At 33.5% G+C, this 20,266-nt stretch overlaps 2 protein-coding genes across 6 annotated transcripts in view; both read right to left on the bottom strand.

Annotated features, from left to right (window-relative positions):
- Positions 1–714: 714 nt before the first annotated feature.
- LOC138335325 (vesicular glutamate transporter 3-like) lies at positions 715–14,712 on the bottom strand. Its single transcript, XM_069284357.1, has 12 exons — positions 14,559–14,712; positions 11,386–11,542; positions 10,233–10,387; positions 9,472–9,586; positions 8,985–9,072; positions 8,061–8,147; positions 6,977–7,116; positions 6,506–6,655; positions 5,436–5,574; positions 2,893–3,015; positions 2,351–2,478; positions 715–1,797 (listed from the first exon to the last, which is right to left on the bottom strand). Exons 2-12 carry the CDS (start codon positions 11,512–11,514, stop codon positions 1,462–1,464), a joined length of 1,590 nt encoding a protein of 529 aa, XP_069140458.1. The 5' UTR covers positions 11,515–11,542; positions 14,559–14,712; the 3' UTR covers positions 715–1,461.
- A 3,331-nt stretch (positions 14,713–18,043) lies between these two features.
- Positions 18,044–20,266, bottom strand: part of LOC138335318 (polycystin-1-like protein 2) — a 72,347-nt gene continuing 70,124 nt past the window's right edge. For all 5 annotated transcript variants that reach the window (XM_069284346.1, XM_069284348.1, XM_069284347.1 and 2 more), the window contains one exon: positions 18,044–19,969. In XM_069284346.1, coding sequence (XP_069140447.1) covers positions 18,741–19,969 — 1,229 coding nt within the window. In that variant the 3' untranslated portion in view covers positions 18,044–18,740. The remainder of the gene's footprint in view (positions 19,970–20,266) is intronic.

Genomic DNA, 20,266 nt, shown 5'->3' with positions numbered 1-20,266 from the left:
TTCCACTTTTTTTTATAATTTATGCATATTTCGTGTGGTTAATATGACATCTGAAGCTGCAAAAACTAGAAAACGAGCATTACAAATAAATTAGAGACACATTAGATATGTAAAATCCAACAATTTAAATACTGAATAACAGTTTGAGTCCTCTGGGAGAGGCTGTTATTACTGTAAAGTAGGCGGACAGGAATTACGTTTTGTTATGTTCAACGTTCATATATGGACCACTGTTGGAATAACTTCATAATAAAATTGTAAAAACGATGTTAGTATATATGGATTTTGTATATTTCTTGCGCTATATACTATTAAATGCAATTTCTGGCTTTTGTTATGGATTGGTTTTATTATTTTGTTTTACGTACCTTCAGTTTCTAACGAAGTAACTATTTCAGTCTAGAAAATTCATAATGGACTAATCTAGACTTTGCTTTAGAAGAGCCGCAATGTGCCTTCAGGGCTGAATAAGGTCGGCCTTTACATATATTTCATATATTATAGGCACATATTTTATAAATAAATATTTTTTTATGATTTTTAAAAATAAATTATTTCTGTCAAAACAAACACAAAGCATATATTCATTTTTTACACTGTTTCGTGTAGAAGATCTGCATAAGAAGCCAGAAAAAAACCAAACATAACTAGGTACCAAATTACATATACAAGGAAGGTTTATGTAACATATCAAATAATAAAATATCTACAATATCGAATAGCCTACCAGTATTATTTCCTAAACATTCAGTATACACGTAATTGTAAGCACCAAGATAACAACAAACAGATCTATGTTTCAAAAGACATATTCAAGGTTCTGTACAAACAGATTATAAAATAGCAAGATACATGTATTAAAACAACTAGCCACATTTACACACATAAGCAAAACAAAATCAGATCCACGTACCACAATAAATAGCATATTTTGCACTTCACATTAGATGGCAAATTTTTTATACAATAATGAAAGACATATTAGTACAGCATAGTTCATATTTATAATAATCATATCTCGATGCAATATTTATAAATATTACTTTATCAAATAGTTTACTTATTTGCGCGAGTGATTTTATTTCACGTTTTTTGCGTAATAAAAAATCAAATTTATATCACCATACATTAAAAAAAAGATTTTTTCAAATGCTCAATTGATGATGCATATACATTAAATGCAATGCGATTTGTCCGCAAATAGTCGTGACTAGTATTTCAATAGTTTTTTTTAACGAAAGCGATATTAAAAGATTATATTGTAAAGAATCATTCACAGCCAATATTTCTTCACATGAAGATCATATGATTTATATTCTTGTGAAATTCACGTACATTCGCTTGATGGCATTTTTATTTTTGGCACCGGCTCACGTGAATTTCACGTGAATTTTTCATGTGAAGAAGTAAAATTACATGCGTAGCAAAACATTGATGACAAAAAATCATATACATTTCGTATTAGATAGTTAGAAGAAACCAGTTATCTCCGTCATCGTAATCAGAGCGACTGAGTGCTCCATTATCTATGGACTTAGAAAATATCCTGTCATTATCGCTAATATCCTCATAATCACTCCTTGTTGACCCGTACTCGGCCGATTGACTAAAGATGCGTTCTCGTCTCTCATTGTAGATTTCACTCTCACTGCTCACGGGGTTGATCAGCCGTTCACTCTCTTTAACTTTGACAGCCCAATCCTGTCGCGTTCCTTTTGCAAATATTCCATAGAACACGACACCTGCCATGTGAACACTACCAGCTATCCAAAATATAGTCTGCCAGTTATGCACGTTCTAGAAAAGAAATAAATATTCGGTACATATATTTCTAAAGAAGTGTTCAGCGGTATGTCTAGTTTTAAAGATACTACATTAAGTGATAGATGAAACTTAAACATAGTCGCTAAACAAAACAAAAGATAAATATAATATATACAGTATAAAGATATACATGTTCATTAAATTAAATTCACGTAACAGGTATGCTGTAGTGAATACATCCACAGGTAGAATAAATTGTTACTCTATGAAAAACCCATGTGTTGCTTTCTTAACAGATAAAAGAGAGTTTTACAGTTTCCTACATGGTTGGTAAATATTTCCAAACAAAAGCTCATTTATATTTAAAAGACCGTTTAAAATATGTATTAAGTAATTTTGCATATAACAAAATTTTCGAGTTAGAAAATTTAGCATGTCTACTGTTGATATCAGAAATGAAAGTAAAACAAATTCAACCCCCCCCCCCCCCCCCCTCAAAAAAAAACAAAAAAACAACAACAACAAACAACTGTCGACATAATGCTATACTATGATATCCAGCCCTCATCACTAGTAAAGTACGTACCCCCGATTTGCCTATAATAGTACTAGCCACAGCAGTACTTAGAATTGATCCCAACGCGCCACACCTGGACAGTCCCGTGAGGATACTGGAGTACTGAGGAGCGAGGTCGAGTGGATTCACCTGGTAACCTGAAATGGGTCAAAACATTTTAGACTATTGTATATTTACATCTTTCTCTTCTTCAGCTTTGTAAAGTCTGATTGCAGATACATTAGCGTATACGCAATCTATTTAGCCTAGAAACCACAGTACCTTCACCCAGTCATAAATTAGAGATGCAGATATAAGGATTGATCTTTATTTTGATTGCGTGAACGGTAGGCTAGTATGAACTTAAATGGAAATAAATGAATATATTATTTAAGGAACGCGTTGCCAAGTGCAATCATACTTGCTACAGTATACACATTGAAATTAAGAATTAATCTTAAAAAAACATTCTTCTTCACACAATGCACGATATACTATGCCATAGATACATACTTTTATTCATTTTTCTTCCAGGGTAGATAGTTCTTCGAAAGGATTACAAAAATGCTCACCTGATATAGCGAATCCACTGAATCCCACCCCAACACAAAGTAAAATGACAGCAATAGTTCTATCTTCTGTTTTGTTACCAAGAGTAGCCAATACGAAAATACAAATCGCTTCAATTCCAAAACCTGAAAGAGGTAATGTCCATAGGCACGATAAGGCTTATATTGATCACAATAGAATATGCAGAAAATTAAATCAGTTTTGAAGTCACGAAACAATACCATTCGATATTTTACAGCTTTTAGATTTCTAAATTATATAAAACATATATATCTAGACATAAATGCATCTTTAAGATAAGTCAAGTCAAGATAATCCATTACACTCCTTATTAGCCTTGACAGAATCCGACGCTTTTACAGTGCTTTACTACTGCCGCCATCTGGTGGCAAACTTTTTCACTACATTCCCGTTACTGTTTACTAATTGTTACAAATTTTACGGTTTTTTTGAGAGCAAACATAAACGTTCAATCACCATTATTATCATATCAAAGAAACAGATGATGTCAGAAAGATTTAAGCGGTGCACGAAAATAATTGTATCCTTAAAAATGAAACAAAACCAAATTATGCAAATGGAAAACAAATTTTGACCTAGACCTGTGTTTAATTATATCCAATTATCAACTGAGCTAGTTTTACCGATATTTTGATTCGTGTGACATACCGATACACTGAGCTAGTTTTACTGATATTTTTATTCGTGTCACATACCGAGCTAGCTTTACTGATATTTTGATTCGTGTTACATACCGATACACTGAGCTAGTTTTACTGATATTCTGATTCGTGTTACATACCGATACACTGAGCTAGTTTTACCGATATATTTATTCTGGTCACATACCGATACACTGAGCTAGTTTTACTGATATATTATTCTGTGTCCCCATACCGATACACTGAGCTAGTTTTACTTATATTCTGATACGTGTTACATACCGATACACTGAGCTAGTTTTACTGATTTATTTATTCTGGTCACATACCGATACACTGAGCTAGTTTTACCGATATATTTATTCTGGTCACATACCGATACACTGAGCTAGTTTTACCGATATATTTATTCTGGTCACATACCGATACACTGAGCTAGTTTTACTGATTTATTTATTCTGGTCACATACCGATACACTGAGCTAGTTTTACCGATATATTTATTCCGGTCACATACCGATACACTGAGCTAGTTTTACCGATATATTTATTCTGGTCACATACCGATACACTGAGCTAGTTTTACCGATATATTTATTCGGTCACATACCGATACACTGAGCTAGTTTTATTACCGATTTATTTATTCTGGTCACATACCGATACACTGAGCTAGTTTTACCGATTTATTTATTCTGGTCACATACCGACACACTGAGCTAGTTTTACCGATATATTTATTCTGGTCACATACCGATGCACTGGGCTAGTTTTTACCGATATATTTATTCTGGTCACATACCGACACACTGAGCTAGTTTTACCGATATTCTGATTCTGGTCACATACCGACACACTGGGCTAGTTTTACTGATATTCTGATACGTGTTACATACCGATACATTGAGCTAGTTTTACTGTTATTCTGATTCGTGTTACATACCGATACACTGAGCTAGTTTTACTGATATATTTATTCTGGTCACATACCGATACACTGAGCTAGTTTTACTGTTATTCTGATTCGTGTTACATACCGATACACTGAGCTAGTTTTACTGTTATTCTGATTCGTGTTACATACCGATACACTGAGCTAGTTTTACTGTTATTCTGATTCGTGTTACATACCGATACACTGAGCTAGTTTTACTGATTTATTTATTCTGGTCACATACCGATACACTGAGCTAGTTTTACTGTTATTCTGATTCTGGTCACATACCGATACACTGAGCTAGTTTTACTGTTATTCTTATTCTGGTCACATACCGACACACTGAGCTAGTTTTACCGATATTCTGATTCTGGTCACATACCGACACACTGAGCTAGTTTTACTGATATTCTGATTCGTGTTACATACCGATACACTGAGCTAGTTTTACTGTTATTCTGATTCTGGTCACATACCGATACACTGAGCTAGTTTTACTGTTATTCTGATTCTGGTCACATACCGACACACTGAGCTAGTTTTACTGTTATTCTGATTCGTGTTACATACCGATACACTGAGCTAGTTTTACTGTTATTCTGATTCGTGTTACATACCGATACACTGAGCTAGTTTTACTGTTATTCTGATTCTGGTTACATACCGATACACTGAGCTAGTTTTACTGTTATTCTGATTCATGTTACATACCGATACACTGAGTTAGTTTTACTGTTATTCTGATCCTGGTCACATACCGATACACTGAGTTAGTTTTACCGATATTCTGATTCTGGTCACATACCGATACACTGAGTTAGTTTTACTGTTATTCTGATTCATGTTACATACCGATACACTGAGCTAGTTTTACTGTTATTCTGATTCTGGTCACATACCGATACACTGAGCTAGTTTTACTGTTATTCTGATTCGTGTTACATACCGATACACTGAGCTAGTTTCCTGCCGATTGTTGTGGTGATACCGCATGTCTTTGCCTTTATCAGCTTGTCCACTAGAACACCTCCAGTCACCGTTACTAACGTCATAAATACTTCTGGTACCCCAGTCATCCAGCCAATCTGTAAACAAAAAGCATTTACAGACGTTCATCCTACTAAATCTATAAACTTCAGAGTGCAAATGTTAAATTATCCAACGTTTAGTGTCAGTTATGCTCAAACATAAGCCTTAGACTGAAATATTTTGAACAGAAGAAAAAAGTATGCATATCTACAGTCAGTTATATTTTTCGATGAATTTAGGTTTCGTTTTGTTCTGCCCTCGATACCTGAAGCAGTAGCCAACAATGGTGAACTTGAAGATATCGTCAGTGACAATCGCGGACACCTAAACTAATTAGCGATCGCAACCCAGAGGTGGACAGTTATAAAAGCTATACTATACGTAGATATCAACAAAAAAGTTAGTTTCGACCCCGATATTATTAGTATTTGTAGATGTAGTTGAAAATAAGTTATATCAAAGAATATTTACAGTGATTTCTTAATAAGTTTGGTACAACAGTTGTTGAAAGTCGATACTTGTACACATGACTGGTCGCCTTAGGAGATACGATTATAGTCGAATGGAAGTCGGAAAATTCATGGCCCGTTCTCGGAAGAGTTCGAACAGACGTTACGTAGTTGCGGTGGCCATATGACGATGTTACAATGTATGCTAACTTCGGCTTGTTTGACCAATTAAATGGGACTCTGGGAAAAAGTAGCGATGTTCAATATTTATTTAATTTTCATGAAAAAATAAGACAGATACGAATATTGGGACTTGAAGACAATATGAGATTAATGGAATTTCCCTTATATCGCGGGGGGGGGGGGGTAACGGGGGAAGGGAAGTAATTATTATATTTCTCCCATATACAGAGGAAATGACGTTACTACATCACTTTGCCACCAATTAAAAGGTGGCAAGTTGGTGGCAAGTTAGTTATTTTGTATGGACGTCTTTCAACTAACAACTTTGCCACCAGTAGAATTTGAAGTAACTTACATTATCTACGCTCGAAGAAAACACATCATGGAAATATTGTGGAAGTTCTGTTAGAATCAGAGAGAATATCCAGTTCCGGCAAAAACTACCAACAATGATAGCCCACATCGGCAAACTTGTAAATATTCTCCGCCAGGGAATGCCGGAGGCCTAGAAATGAATAACAGCATGTCAAATTCACCACTTTAAATTTTATATACTCGCTAGAAAATACTCTGATCGTTTTGGGGTCACAGTCAGAGCTTAATACATGGCTATAACTGTAATGTTCTGTTAAATACCAGCAGTTATCCCAAATTGAGGATTCTATGCTATCGGAATATCGTAATCATGCATACGAAGCTGACAAGACAGGAAAATAAACCTTCACAGGTTAAATTCCTGAATAAGCACACATACTGCATAAAAAATTTTGAAGAAGTTATAGAACGTTTAATGATAAAAATTATCAAATAATATATTGATATTTACTGTTAATTTATTCCCCCCTCGGTGGCCCGGACCTTCTTCCTGAAATAGTAGCTTCTCTCGCTCTTTTACTCCGGGATGATCATCGGGACAGTCGTAAATACAACAGAACCATGCTATTGACCAGAGGACTCCACAACCACCTGTTTGAAATATTAAGGTATTTTATCAGTTCAAACAATAAAACATTAAAGGCCTACGACCTTTCTGAAACAAAAATAAAAGTTTCTTCACAGAAGAAAATGTATACGACAGCCTAAGATGAGGTACTTACAACACCAATTAAATGCTAATTTCCCTGCGTAATCCATGTTTATCGTTGGAATTAAGACGCTATGGAATGTAATGTAAAATGGAATGTAAAAATGAGATTGATAATATCATTGAGTCGCACAAGTTATTAGCTTGTCGTTAAAACTACACTCATTATCACTTTCTGAATAAGTTATGTTCATTTACATAACGTGGGTCGTATTATTTTTCCCGCCGTCGTTCTAATCACCGCGTGTTTATTGACTGTCATTGCACCAGACCACAAAACAGAGAAATGAATTGCATTGTTAACATAGATAACGAAGGGATTTTGCATTTATTTAGTGTTGTAGTCTCATCTTAGGTTATCGATATAACTATTTTCATGTTATTGTTGTTTTAAAAGATTTAAAAAAAAAAAATTTGTTTCGGAAAGATAGTGTGCCTTAATGTCTTTTCATTAAAAATAGAGCACAAATAAGAAGGTTTTCTAACTGAAATATTTCCATTAAAATGGGAATTATAGGGAATAATATATCGATATGGATAATAATACAAAAGACAATACAAAAAATGATACGAAAAGTAATTTCCAGTAAAAAAGAAATTATGTGTACTAAATAAAGTTATAAAAGCTGAGCAACACAGGAAGGAAACGGGCAGGGAGATTACTCTCTATTAATCTCGTCGAATGGAAAATGAAGGAAGACAGGAATTCTAAAATCTGGTGTGTTAATAGAGGCTTCAAAGAAATGTGCTTAGGTAGCTTATTTGCATTCTAAAGTAACGTAAACTGTAGTACTAAAAAGAAAAAAAAAGTTATGTATTTACTTACCGTATATAAATAAGCTAGCGTGCCAGCTAATGTGACATGACGCGTAACCGGTTACCAGGAAAGCCACGGTTGGACTGAGATAGGCCCCTATATGGAAATTTCGCAAAGGACAATATATACAAGATTTAGCTGTACCATACCACTGATTGCAAGATCAAAAAGATTATTCATGATTTGAAGTTACAAAAAACAAACTTGACATAAATAAGTTTCAAACCAAATGTATTCACAGCAATAAAAAATCAGCATAGCTGTTTTGTCGTTCAGAATCTTGTAAGTTTCGCTAAGAAAGAATGATCATGAGTTGCGACCAATTCAAGACTTCAAGCAAAAAGATCAAAACTACGCGGAAGCTAATTTGACATACCTAGGTAACTGACTTACTTTTTAAAACCATTGATTTTAATGATTTCAAATAAATTGCTAGTATTACTCGATACATTACAAATAAAATATTTTGAAAATGGAAAAAAATGCTTGTTCGCATACCAATGATCCAACTGTTTGACAAAAATATTATTTTGATAATACGATTAGAACGCGTTATATCAGTTTGAAGCATGTTAAGGAATTGAACATGAATGGTAGAATATTCCTTTTTAAAAACGTACATGGTTGGATATGGGGACCAAATCACAGGGGCACGCAAATCATGCGTCCTGTATGATAGTAGCTAGATGTACTGCATGTCCCAGTACTGATAGAAGGCCAAACAGTATTTACGTGCCAATGTGGTTTGATCTTTAGTGAATGGATTCGAAAACGTCTCAGTGAAAGATAAGTGCATGCTCAATTAGAAATAATTCTAAATTCAGAGTACTAAGTATTTTATCTGTTGAGATAAACAGCTTGAACAAATATGGCGACTGGAACTGACGAAACTAGACAAGATATACTATGTATAAATAAATGGTATGTACATACCGGAGTAAGAAATGGTAATCATCCTCGTTTTCTCAGTCCTTGGAGCCCAGCAAGCTATAACACCATTTAAAGCAGGTACAGACGCGCCCTATTAACGTAAAAAAATCATCATTATCAACATTGTCGACATTGTCATCTTTGTCATCATCGTTATCTTCACTGTCGTCTTCGCCGTTACTATAGTTAACAATTTCGGCTCTTTATTTCTGACGAAGTTGTTTGAATACATCATTGTTTAAGTTTAATGACAGGATTGGACGTCAATGGTTTTACATTGTACATACTATCGTATTTTTATATTAATCTGTCATTACTTTTACTTTTTTTGTGAAAATTTGAAGTGATTGGTCGTGCATACTTTTCCTATCCTGATCTATCATCACTGGCGCAGTGAAACGAAGGGAAGTAACTCTTAATTGATCAGAATTATATTTTCCTACCTAAATATATCGTTTAAGATTAAATTATATTTAAGTATTCCACGTACCTCCACAAAGCCCTGTACAAATCGTATGGCAATGGTCAACCATTTGTTGAAAGGTATGGCCCATGGCAGGGTTAACATCAAGAGAGAGGATAGAAGAATGGAAATCCCGCAGATTCTGGAATGATGACGGTTTCGATTTTAACAATATCTCGCCATGATATAATAAATGAAGCGCATTAGAAAAGTTGGTCATGTTTGGTTTATTTGTTTAAAGGTTTCTCTGGAAGGAATAATGGAATAAACAAATATAAGATTTTCTGAAACCATGAAGACACAGTTCAGAGTTCAGTGAAACCAAAATGTGGATATACGCTCCAGTGTTTCAGATTGGCATCGGCCATCGGCTATAATTTCTATTAGCATAATTTATTTACAATGTATATTTTATGTTGGGATGGTTATCCTAACAACTACAGCATCAATCATATACAATCATCATACAAGTTTAATCTGGGATGCACTTGACATTAAAAAATATAAACTTTATTTATTTTACATCGATTGAGAAACAAGTTACACAACTTTTATAAATCACTCTCGATGGCCCGGATGTAAGCGCGCGAGGGATCTTAGTGTGGGAGGAAACCGGAGTGCCCGGAGAAAACCCACGTGATCCGGCAGGTGACCCCTGACCTTTTTTCACGTCCATGCCGGGGATCGAACTCCGGCCGGCTAGTGAAAGGCGAGCGGCTTAACCACTACACCGCCCGATCACCAACTTGACATTTGAAATCCCATAATGAAAAGCAAAGTCGACATACCTTGATGGAGAAAAGCGTAAAGCCAAATATCCACCCGGAGCTTGAGTCAGTAAGGAGCCGATGAAGTAGGCGGTATTCATATTCTGTGAGAAACTCACAGTCACTTTACCCGCTAAGGAAAGATATCTAGTTGTGTCATTCTCGTTCACCGGGCACTAGACATGTAAACAAATAATCAGAGATGATAATGAAACAAAATATTGGAAAACGATCGTCATAAACGAAGACATGTGAAAACAGGAATGTCACTAAATCTGCTGAAAAAGTATTTTTCTCCTTTTCGATATCCTTTTTGATTTGTTCACGTGTAAGTACTTTACTGCACAGTAAATCTATATTAATCCAGGTGTATGCATTGCAAGGTTTGTAATTCTCATAATGAGTGTAACGTTTGGTGCAGAATACTGTAAAAGTACTTGTTTTTGCTGTAGTTTTATTAAGCCATTTCACATTGTCTTGAAGTGCTAAATATTTCGGTATTGAACCACCGAACTAACGCTATTAATATTAATTAACAGGTTTTCGCATTTGCCCTCTTTGTCTGAACTAAATTAAATACGTTTACAATACCAAGTTAAATGGTCTTCTTGATTTATCAGTATGGAAATTATAACACGAATAACTTAAAAAGTTTTTGGTAGTTTTCACTATATTAGCCTATATCCTTATGTTAGTGTTAAATATCAGTAAATATGTGTATGCAATATAATCTTTAATTCGCTTTTAAGGTCCACTGCCTTTCGGAAAACGACTTTGGAAATGGGGATGTAAAGTAATTGATAATATTGTTGAGTCGCAAACGTTATTAGATTACCGTAAATACTACGACTAACATCACATTCTGAACAATTAAATAAAAGTATATCAAATGTTAAATTTCAATAACCCGCAGATCGTCTTATGTTTGCTACAGTCATCATAATTGATTAATTGGCTTCCCACGCGTTAGTTGATAATCACTGCGTCAGATGGCATTTTAACATAGATTACAGAACTTGAGAAGAAATCTAATTTGTCTAATCTTGTAACCTCATCTCAGGACATCAATTTATATTTTTCTTACGCTATTACTGCTTTAAAGAAAATTCATTTCGGAAATATGGTTGGCCTTTACTTAAGTAATAAATCATTTATTGAACAATTAGTGTTTTACCTTCCCCTGGGTGGTATTTCCCTTGATAACATTCACCATAACTAGAGCAAACACAGCACGATATCCAATGGATACAAGGAGTCCGATAAAGCCAAGCCCCACAACTATGAAACGTTTCGGACAACACATGACTGCTCCGGAATTGAAACAAATGTACCTGTAATGTAATTTGTTTCGTTTTTAACATTAAACAATTCAAACAATAATTTTGTAATGAAAACATTAATTACATTAACACATAAATATTATGACGTAGCAAAACAAAGATAGATACAAATTGTACGTGTATGTATTTTCTTACGTTAGTTACTTAAATGTATATATATAAACGTACACGCCCCATATGTAATGCACATTGACGCATAACAGTATATATACATACTCATGTACCTCATATAGAACAATGTACATTTTGAAAAATTATCATTCTTGAAACATTTTATAAATCATTCTCTAAAATCCCAATGAAATCCAGTGCATCCAGTGAATAGAAACATGTGGTATCAAACAAAACAATCTTAGCGCTAAAATAAATTGTAGTAATAGTATTGATTTTTTGAAATGGTAAAGCTATAATGTTCGATTTCATCGTTGCGCTAACTTGTAGAAATCATATTTACGCTAGAAATTCATAATGCCAAAATCAGTACAATTACCTTAATTACCGTAAAATACTTTAATCGAAGAATATGAATGTAACAATAGAAGCACAACGAAAAATCAAATGCACTAAACAAATTTGATATTTAGCGTAAAGGAATAATAAAAATAGAATCACCGTTTGATTACATATCATATGAGCGTAAGACTTCAATAGTGTACATATGTATATAATACACTACTATTGCTAGTGGTTACAAAGCATCAAATATTTCTATTCTACAGTCCACACAAATTTACATGCTTAATAATAATATTGTTTGATGCTGTGGTGTAAAATGATCGTAGTTAAAATGAAACTTGTACAGGGAAAACCCCGTTGCTGTATTAAGACACTGTGACGCACAACAGCAATTATAGTCACGGGATATCCGCATCTTGTCAATGACTTGACTTTCAAAATCCCACTAGCATTATTCACACGAGGATTAATTATCAACTCTATCATCCAAACCACAATAATTATTCACTGGACTTCATACAAACACGTACACAATATGTAAATGATGTATTTTGAATATCTAGTAATCAATAGTCAAGTTACGTTTATAAAATAAATTTTGATTCTGAGAAAATTATACTGAGATATCTATTGTGTTATACCGAGATATGTACATATAATATACATATAACCTTATATCCACTTGTTATTTGCTACGAGAGGTAATCTAGCTTACCTTACTTTGTAAAAATAAGGTGGAGTGTAAAATCGAAATGGCCGTTATAAACGCTACAGTAATGCAAATATCTATGCTGTAATGCTTTTTTTTCTATTTTATTATCAAATTTATTATTCAATTTATCATTCAAATATTTCAGTTATTAACTCTTTCATATCATGTAACGACAAGGTAAAAATGAAGTGTAAAATGAAAATGGCCGTTGAATATGAACAGTGCTTTAATCTCTACACGGTATATTTTGTTCATTCTGTTTGATATTTGTTTACAATATATAACTGTCCAAATATTTCAGTTGCTAGCTCCTTCAGTAGTTCGTAGAGTATTTTACGATAGGTTTGTAATCATGATTTCAGTAAACCGACAATTTCTTGGAATTATGTAGTTAAGAAGAATAGCTATCACCATCAGTAGTGTATATGGGGATTCCCCCTCAAGGGTTGTACAGAGAGTCTAACTACAGAAAAGCATTGTATATTATGAAAGCAGAAACAAAAACATGTAATTTAAAACGCATTGTTTTCACATAGTTTGATGTCTATTGGTTGTGATAACATATTTTTGATAGACATATTTTATTTGATACAAACAGATGGGATCAGACACAAATAAAAGAACCAATTGTCCGTCTTCCGTAAAACATGAATGAAGAATAATTCAATGACCACATATTTAAAATAGTGATGAAGTATTTGAAGGTCTAAATTTAAGTTTTGTTTGCTGTATTACGTTGTTAAAATGGTAAATTGTGAAACACTTTGCGTATTTATATTATTGATTGTCCCACAGCTATACTTATTATGAAAATAAATTAATAAAAACGTTTCATCCACAGGTATCCTAGAAAAGGCACTAGAGAGTACAAAGTCCAGGTATATGGATCTAGCTCTGTATGATTGTTCTGACGTTTACTAAATTCTCTGGTAGAAACAGTAGCTAAAGACAATCAATTGACAAATCTCTGTGTGATGTAATCTAGTTTCAAAAGGGGAGAAATAAGATTTTACTTAAACCAAGTTTATTCTCAAGTCCTTGTTGTCCAGGTAGTGTGAACTTCCTTGATTCACTTGTCATGTTACTGGTACAGACAGTAGGTTGATACAAACTGCACTATTTCCTTGTATTGACAATCAAGTCTGTTATATATATATATTGACCTAGGGTCAGCGTAGTAGATATTACTATAAATCAAGCCGTGGTTGTAAAAGATTTTAACCATTAAAACACAAACGGAAGTATTAAGGAACTGCTACGAAACTAAAGTAAATGTATTATTTAAAAATATATTACAGAGTGTACAATTTCCTCAAAAAGGAAAATAGTGATACAAATAAAAAAAATATGCAAGAAATTCTTATTTTTTTTTTTATCATTTATTCCTTAAAAAAGTTTTAAATTTTTAAAATTGTGACATTAAAAGATCTGCCATTAAAGTTCGTGATATCCTTCTGTTGAGGATCTTATTCCTTTGTGTTTCTGAATAAGATATTCATTTCAGATTTTTATATAAAGAATAACATTAAAAATCAAAAACAATCATCGGCTGCCCTGATTAAGACCAGTTCGACTGTAATGTAACAGTGAATTTAAACATGATAATCTGAAATGACAAGTCAATCAATCAATTTGAGAAATAATCACTTCAATTTTTTTTCTGTAAACATTAAGTAAGTATTAAAAAACGAAACTGAGTGTGAAGAAAACTGGCAACAACAAAATATATGTGTTATGTAATTATCAAAATACATATTTGTTTACAACATTAAACGCGAAGTCGAAACCTTGAAGTAAAACAGTAAGATGTCAATAGAAAGTATTGATATACCACCTTACCTGTTAGGGATACTGTTCCACCATGATTCAACCGCAGAAGTGAAATCCTCCCAGTCAGTTCGCGGAAATGTTTACACAGGGCACGGTTCAGTCATAAGAGCTCTATTCATAGTAATCATCGCGATGGACTTTCTCTACGGTTTCCCCACCGTGAGGCGTAAGTATACGTGTGTATTTACTTTCACTTTGTTTTTAATGTCAATAAAGCGTCCAATGCTACGTATAACATACTGTTACATGAAATGTTCGTCGTGTAAAATAATCGTCGATTTCATCGTTGTTTAACGTATAATTATAATCATTATTCATTAAGCTTACTACGAGTAATTATTTCTACTCACTTAAGTTTCAAAACACGAAAGTACCAACTAAAATGCCATGGTGTAAAGTATCTGGGATATTATTGTTGCTTCGTCCATCAGAAAATATTTAAAAATTAATTGATTACAAAAAAAAATAAAATAAAAAAATACAATATATAACTGTCCAAATATTTCAGTTGCTAGCTCCTTCAGTAGTTCGTAGAGTATTTTACTACAGGTTTGTAAGAATCATGATTTCAGTAAACAGACAATTTCTTGGAATTATGTAGTTAAGAAGAATAGCTATCACCATCAGTAGTGTATATGGGGATTCCCCCTCAAGGGTTGTATAGAGAGTCTAACTACAAAAAACACATTGTATATTATGAAAGCAGAAACGTGTAATTTAAAACGCATTGTTTTCACATAGTTTGATGTCTATTTGTTTTGATAGATATATTGTATTTGCATACAAACAGATGGGATCAGACACAAATAAAAGAACCAATTGTCCGTCTTCTGCCGTAAAACATGCATGATGAAATATTCAATGACCACAATTTTTTCATCATACGTTAGTTGCTTAATTGTATTATTGTAAAAATGAGAAAATTAATTGATAAAAAAACATTTAATGGCATTGATTTACTACGACGTAGGTGAATTACTTTCACTTTCAATTGTTATGCTATTTTGATTTGCTTACAATTAGTAAGTGGTCATACATGGACACAAGTGTTTAACTAGAAGAAGTACTCGATGGGAAATCCGCCTTAATCAGCGGCACGTGTATCATCCTCTCACACTGCGAGTTCATATGTATAACTGGGCCACAAGAAAACATTTATGTTCCGCATCAACACTTTCTTTGTTAAATTAACCTGATTACTGGAAAAAAATAAATCTAGTACTACAGAGACTGCTTGGTATAACCTTTGACCCCAGATATGTTTGTCAACTGGTAAATGTTGACAGGCTGGCAATGCCAATTTACAGTCTTCTAAATTTTTGAACAATCTTCATTTAACATATTGAAATCATAATATTTGAATCGTTATATGAAATGAGCAGTGCTTTACCTGTGGAAAGTAAATCATTTGCATATATCTCTGTTCAGCAAACAAACATTTTGTACGAGACAGCCATCTAACTTTTTAACAGTCTTCATACAAAAACTTGAAATCGTCATGTGAAACGAGTAAGCGCGTTACATATTGAAAGTCAAATTACACGTACGATGACACTATGTAAGTGGAGGAGCAAGAGAGGCATCTAAGGGTGTTTCTCTTCGTATCAAAACTTATTTTTTTTGCACTTGTTGCGTACAAAAGAAATCTTACAGTCGTATGAATGAAGTACATAGTCCAGTCAAAGTAATTAATTTTAATTTTGAAACTAGAATGTTAAGAGGGTGAGCCCTACAACTTCACATTGGCATGTTGAGACAAGTATGTCACGTGTTCGTTTTTTATAAATAATTTAATATAGCATGTATTGTTTTTATTGAGGGGAGGTTGGTGGTGAGGTTTTTTTTGTGTTTTTTTTTCAAAACTGTGAAAAGGGGAAAAACCACAATAAGTGAAATACATTTATTAGGAATATACAGAGATGTTTAATTTATAGAATGTTCATTGTTGGCATCAATACGACAATGGGACTATAATATATTTTCCTCACATCAAATTAGAATTTAACAGATATATGTTGTTTGAACCTGATTTGATATTAATTAAAAGATAAATTGAATCAAATTAATTATTTTTCATATCAAAAATGAATTATAATAACTCTGACTTGTTATTGTACTAAGGTAATGTGTGTGGCGGTCATACTGGTAAGTGACCCACACGACATCATTGGCGGCTATTTTTGGAAATGGCTCGCGTCCTAAAGAGTTTTCTTTAATTGAATTTTAATGTATTCAAAGTTTGTTTTTATCAAAAAATTAAGTTCCTGATTTCCTTCTGTAATGAAATATGGCATGTAAGTATACTCCTAGATAAGGACATATTATTCAGAAACTGACATATCGTAAACTCCGCGGCCATTATTATTTTTTTTGGTAGTAAATTTCAGGCTTGTTTTAGGACTGACCTATTTTCAATCCGGTATTCTACTGAGTAATGAATTTTGCAAAGTTATCCCAAAGTGAATACGTCTGTAGCACAGTACATGTAGTTACTGATACACTTATCAACTCAACACTTCCTTCTTGACTTGCTAGCTTGTGATTATACATACATAGTAAAAGTTTGCTATATGTAACGCGTAATATGACATGGATACTGACCCTTAGTTTCAATCAACGTAATATTTTCATTTAAACAACATTAATGATGTTGATTTATCTGACGTTTCCTTACAAGTCAAAAAGTAATACTATCAATAGCATTTTAGCATTAAATGCATTATCATTTATGTCATATGCTAACTAATACCAATAAACGTTAATTCCAGTCAACAATTCAAAGTCTCCCATACAAGTGGTTAAGATGTCCCAATATATTTCGATACCACAAGCGTTTCCACCTCTGGGTAGCGAGTTCGAATCCCATACGGGGCAGTTGCGAGGTACTTACCGCTGGTCAGTGAATTTTCTCGGCTTTCCTCCACCAACCAACCTGAACATTCCTATATGGCCCTGGCTGTTAATAGGATGTTAAACATTCAAAAGTATATTTATACCAGGAATGCTTGCTATTAAAATGCTATGGACTTTCGTTCTTAATTCCGATTTGCTACACATTCATTATGCATCAATTATATCACCATTTAATATTTATTAAGCTTTTTACCATCGGTTCTGTGAATGACACACTCGAAAATATTACACCAGATATGCGACTTAGAAAATACATAAGGGATACATAAGAGTAGAAAATTGAATGTTCTATTACCCGTTATTTTCGCGCGGATCTTTCCCTCATTTCGCGGAACAATGCTACGATCGTGAAAATTTCATCCCCGGAATATTGAAAAAAATGTTTAATCATAAAAAGCAAAATCGCCGAAAAAAATTAAAATCGATAGCAAATTTACTCGTTATAAGTTCAAATCTTAAATCGCATAAAAATCTGAGTCGATAAGATAGAATAAATCGAATATTTGTTTTAATTCCAGAAATCCATGCTGACAGAAGTATGGATATTTCGAATGAAATAAGAGAAATGCGACATGAAATGAAAATTATCTTTTATTAATTTAGCTAAATGCTAATTGAATATTACATTGATGATTGATCCATAATCTAAATAGCGTAACTATATCCTTTCTCAAGATATGAAAGTATAAATATTTCAACCATTATAAACAAACTGTATTTCTAATTAATCCATAACTCTAATTTCACAATGAAGTAATCATGGTGTCTAAAATCAAAAGAACATTTTAAAAGGAAAGTTCTGAATGCATCAATAAAAAATTTGTTTGCTTAATGAACATTTCAAATACATCAACACTCCATACATACAATCTAATATTGCTAAAGAATATGCGCAAATGATGAAATTGATTTGGTAACAAATGTTTCCTAACGCTTTAACATATTGAAATCGCAAAATGGAACTCCATAAATTAATCATATTTACAACACTGTCTCCTAATACTTCGTAGGATAGGTAAGAACTTTTCTATCTTCCTATCGCAATTCACAGAATATTTGAGTAAAATGATAGCATTATGAATATTCATAATTCATATTAAAAACAATAATACTCGATAGTGTATGGGATACATTTGTACATTTGACCATAGTCTACACATAATACGTTAATACAACAATAACATAATCATTATGCAAGTTTTCGATATTTCACATAATAGAGCTATAGCCTCGTGATTAACAGGAATTTTAGAACCTTATTGTATTTAATGGATGTCCTCATTTGTAATCTGAACGCTTGATGAACCCGATCATTAGAAGTATGCGTTCACATACGAACTTCGTGAGCGCCACGTCATTACTACTAGTCCTTCTACTAAGACTCTGGGCCTCCAGAATAATGGCGACAAACACCGACAAAAGAATGTACTGAATGATGAAGGCAAACAAGAAAAAGAAGGCAGGTCCAAACACAGCGTGTGCCTCCTCAAGACCAGTATAGTCTGATACCCCAACGAGGAAATGAGTCATTGTTATAATACTACTTCCGACGTCTCTGTAATCTTCCAACCAGTAACCAAATGCTAAGTTAGCAAATAGAGAAAATGCCAGAAAACACACGAAGAATAGGAATCCGAAATTTATCAAGCTTCCCTTTGCAGAGGCCAATGTTTGCATGAGAATTGTTGTCTTTGTGTTATAGCGAAATAACTTGAAAACTTTCAGAATAACTACCATGACGAGTGCAGCCAACACGTATGTCAAAACAAAATCCCAAAACACCGCCGTATAGAAACTGGTAAACTTGTCTGGTCCGTTATTTTCATAATCTGTCAGAACGCTGTCGACCATAACTAGTCTCTGAACGAATAATCCTATTGTAGAATATCCAAGTGCAATTATTATGATTTCGAAATAACTCCACGTGTCTGTGAAATATTCAGATTTGCGTAATCGTCTAAATTTCTTAACTTCAAAATATGTGAAACCGATAAGATACACAACAAATAGAGATTCACAAGCGGCAACAAATTTCCCCATATCTGAGTCATAGTGGTTCAACTTTGAGGAGAAAAATGTGTAATAAGGCATAATACTGCCAACATTAGATAACTCGAATACGATCATCGCCACAGTTAGCATATCAACATTAGGGTTGTAGCATGTGAACTCCAGGAAAACAACTCCAGTGTACTTATCAACCCAGTGCTGGGATATAAGGTTAGTGAGAGTAACATTGGCATCGTGGCTATCATGTGGCAGCTCCGTGACATATCCGCCACCTGAATAGGATGTCAATCTTCCAACAAAGGGGATGGTTTTTAACTCCCATGACGATTGATATTTCCAAGAGTTGCTCACAGATCCATCATTTTCTGAAAGCGGTTGATTCCATGATTTGTTAAATGAACCCCATTCTTCGTCACTGGCTGAGAATGGTACTTTGCAGTCTAAGTCTGGGAAATGGTCTGTGAACAATTCTGTATTTACTCTGTAGCAAGATGAGTCTTAAACAAAGAAAAATAATGTAAAATTAATATTTGCATTTGTATGTAGCATTATTTACTATATATTTCATATTACTATGGCGTTGTGTTAAATTTATAAACGGATTCATTGTTACCAATTGAATGGTTTATTTCATTGCAATTCTTTATGATATATAAGCTGGATGTTTTCACATGCAAAAGGTCATATTTTATTAAACTAAAACTTGAAAATATTACAAGCTTTTCAGTATTACTGTGTTTGTCTACAAACCACAAAATTTGTGAAAGAAAAAAAAACCCCTACAAATTAAAGCA

The sequence above is a fragment of the Argopecten irradians genome, chromosome 11, assembly GCF_041381155.1.
Source record: "Argopecten irradians isolate NY chromosome 11, Ai_NY, whole genome shotgun sequence".
Classification (NCBI taxonomy): domain Eukaryota; kingdom Metazoa; phylum Mollusca; class Bivalvia; order Pectinida; family Pectinidae; genus Argopecten; species Argopecten irradians.
This window is presented reverse-complemented; position numbering and strand designations above follow the sequence as displayed.

Bases quoted from the DNA above. Each gene is read 5' to 3' on its own strand.
- LOC138335325 (XM_069284357.1), bottom strand. From the start codon at position 11,514: ATGTGTTGTCCGAAACGTTTCATAGTTGTGGGGCTTGGCTTTATCGGA. The intron at 10,388-11,385 runs GTAAAACACTAA...TTACATGTCTAG, and splicing joins GAAATACCACCCAGGGGAAG to TGCCCGGTGAACGAGAATGA. The intron at 1,798-2,350 runs GTACGTACTTTA...TTTCTTTTCTAG, and splicing joins CTATTATAGGCAAATCGGGG to AACGTGCATAACTGGCAGAC.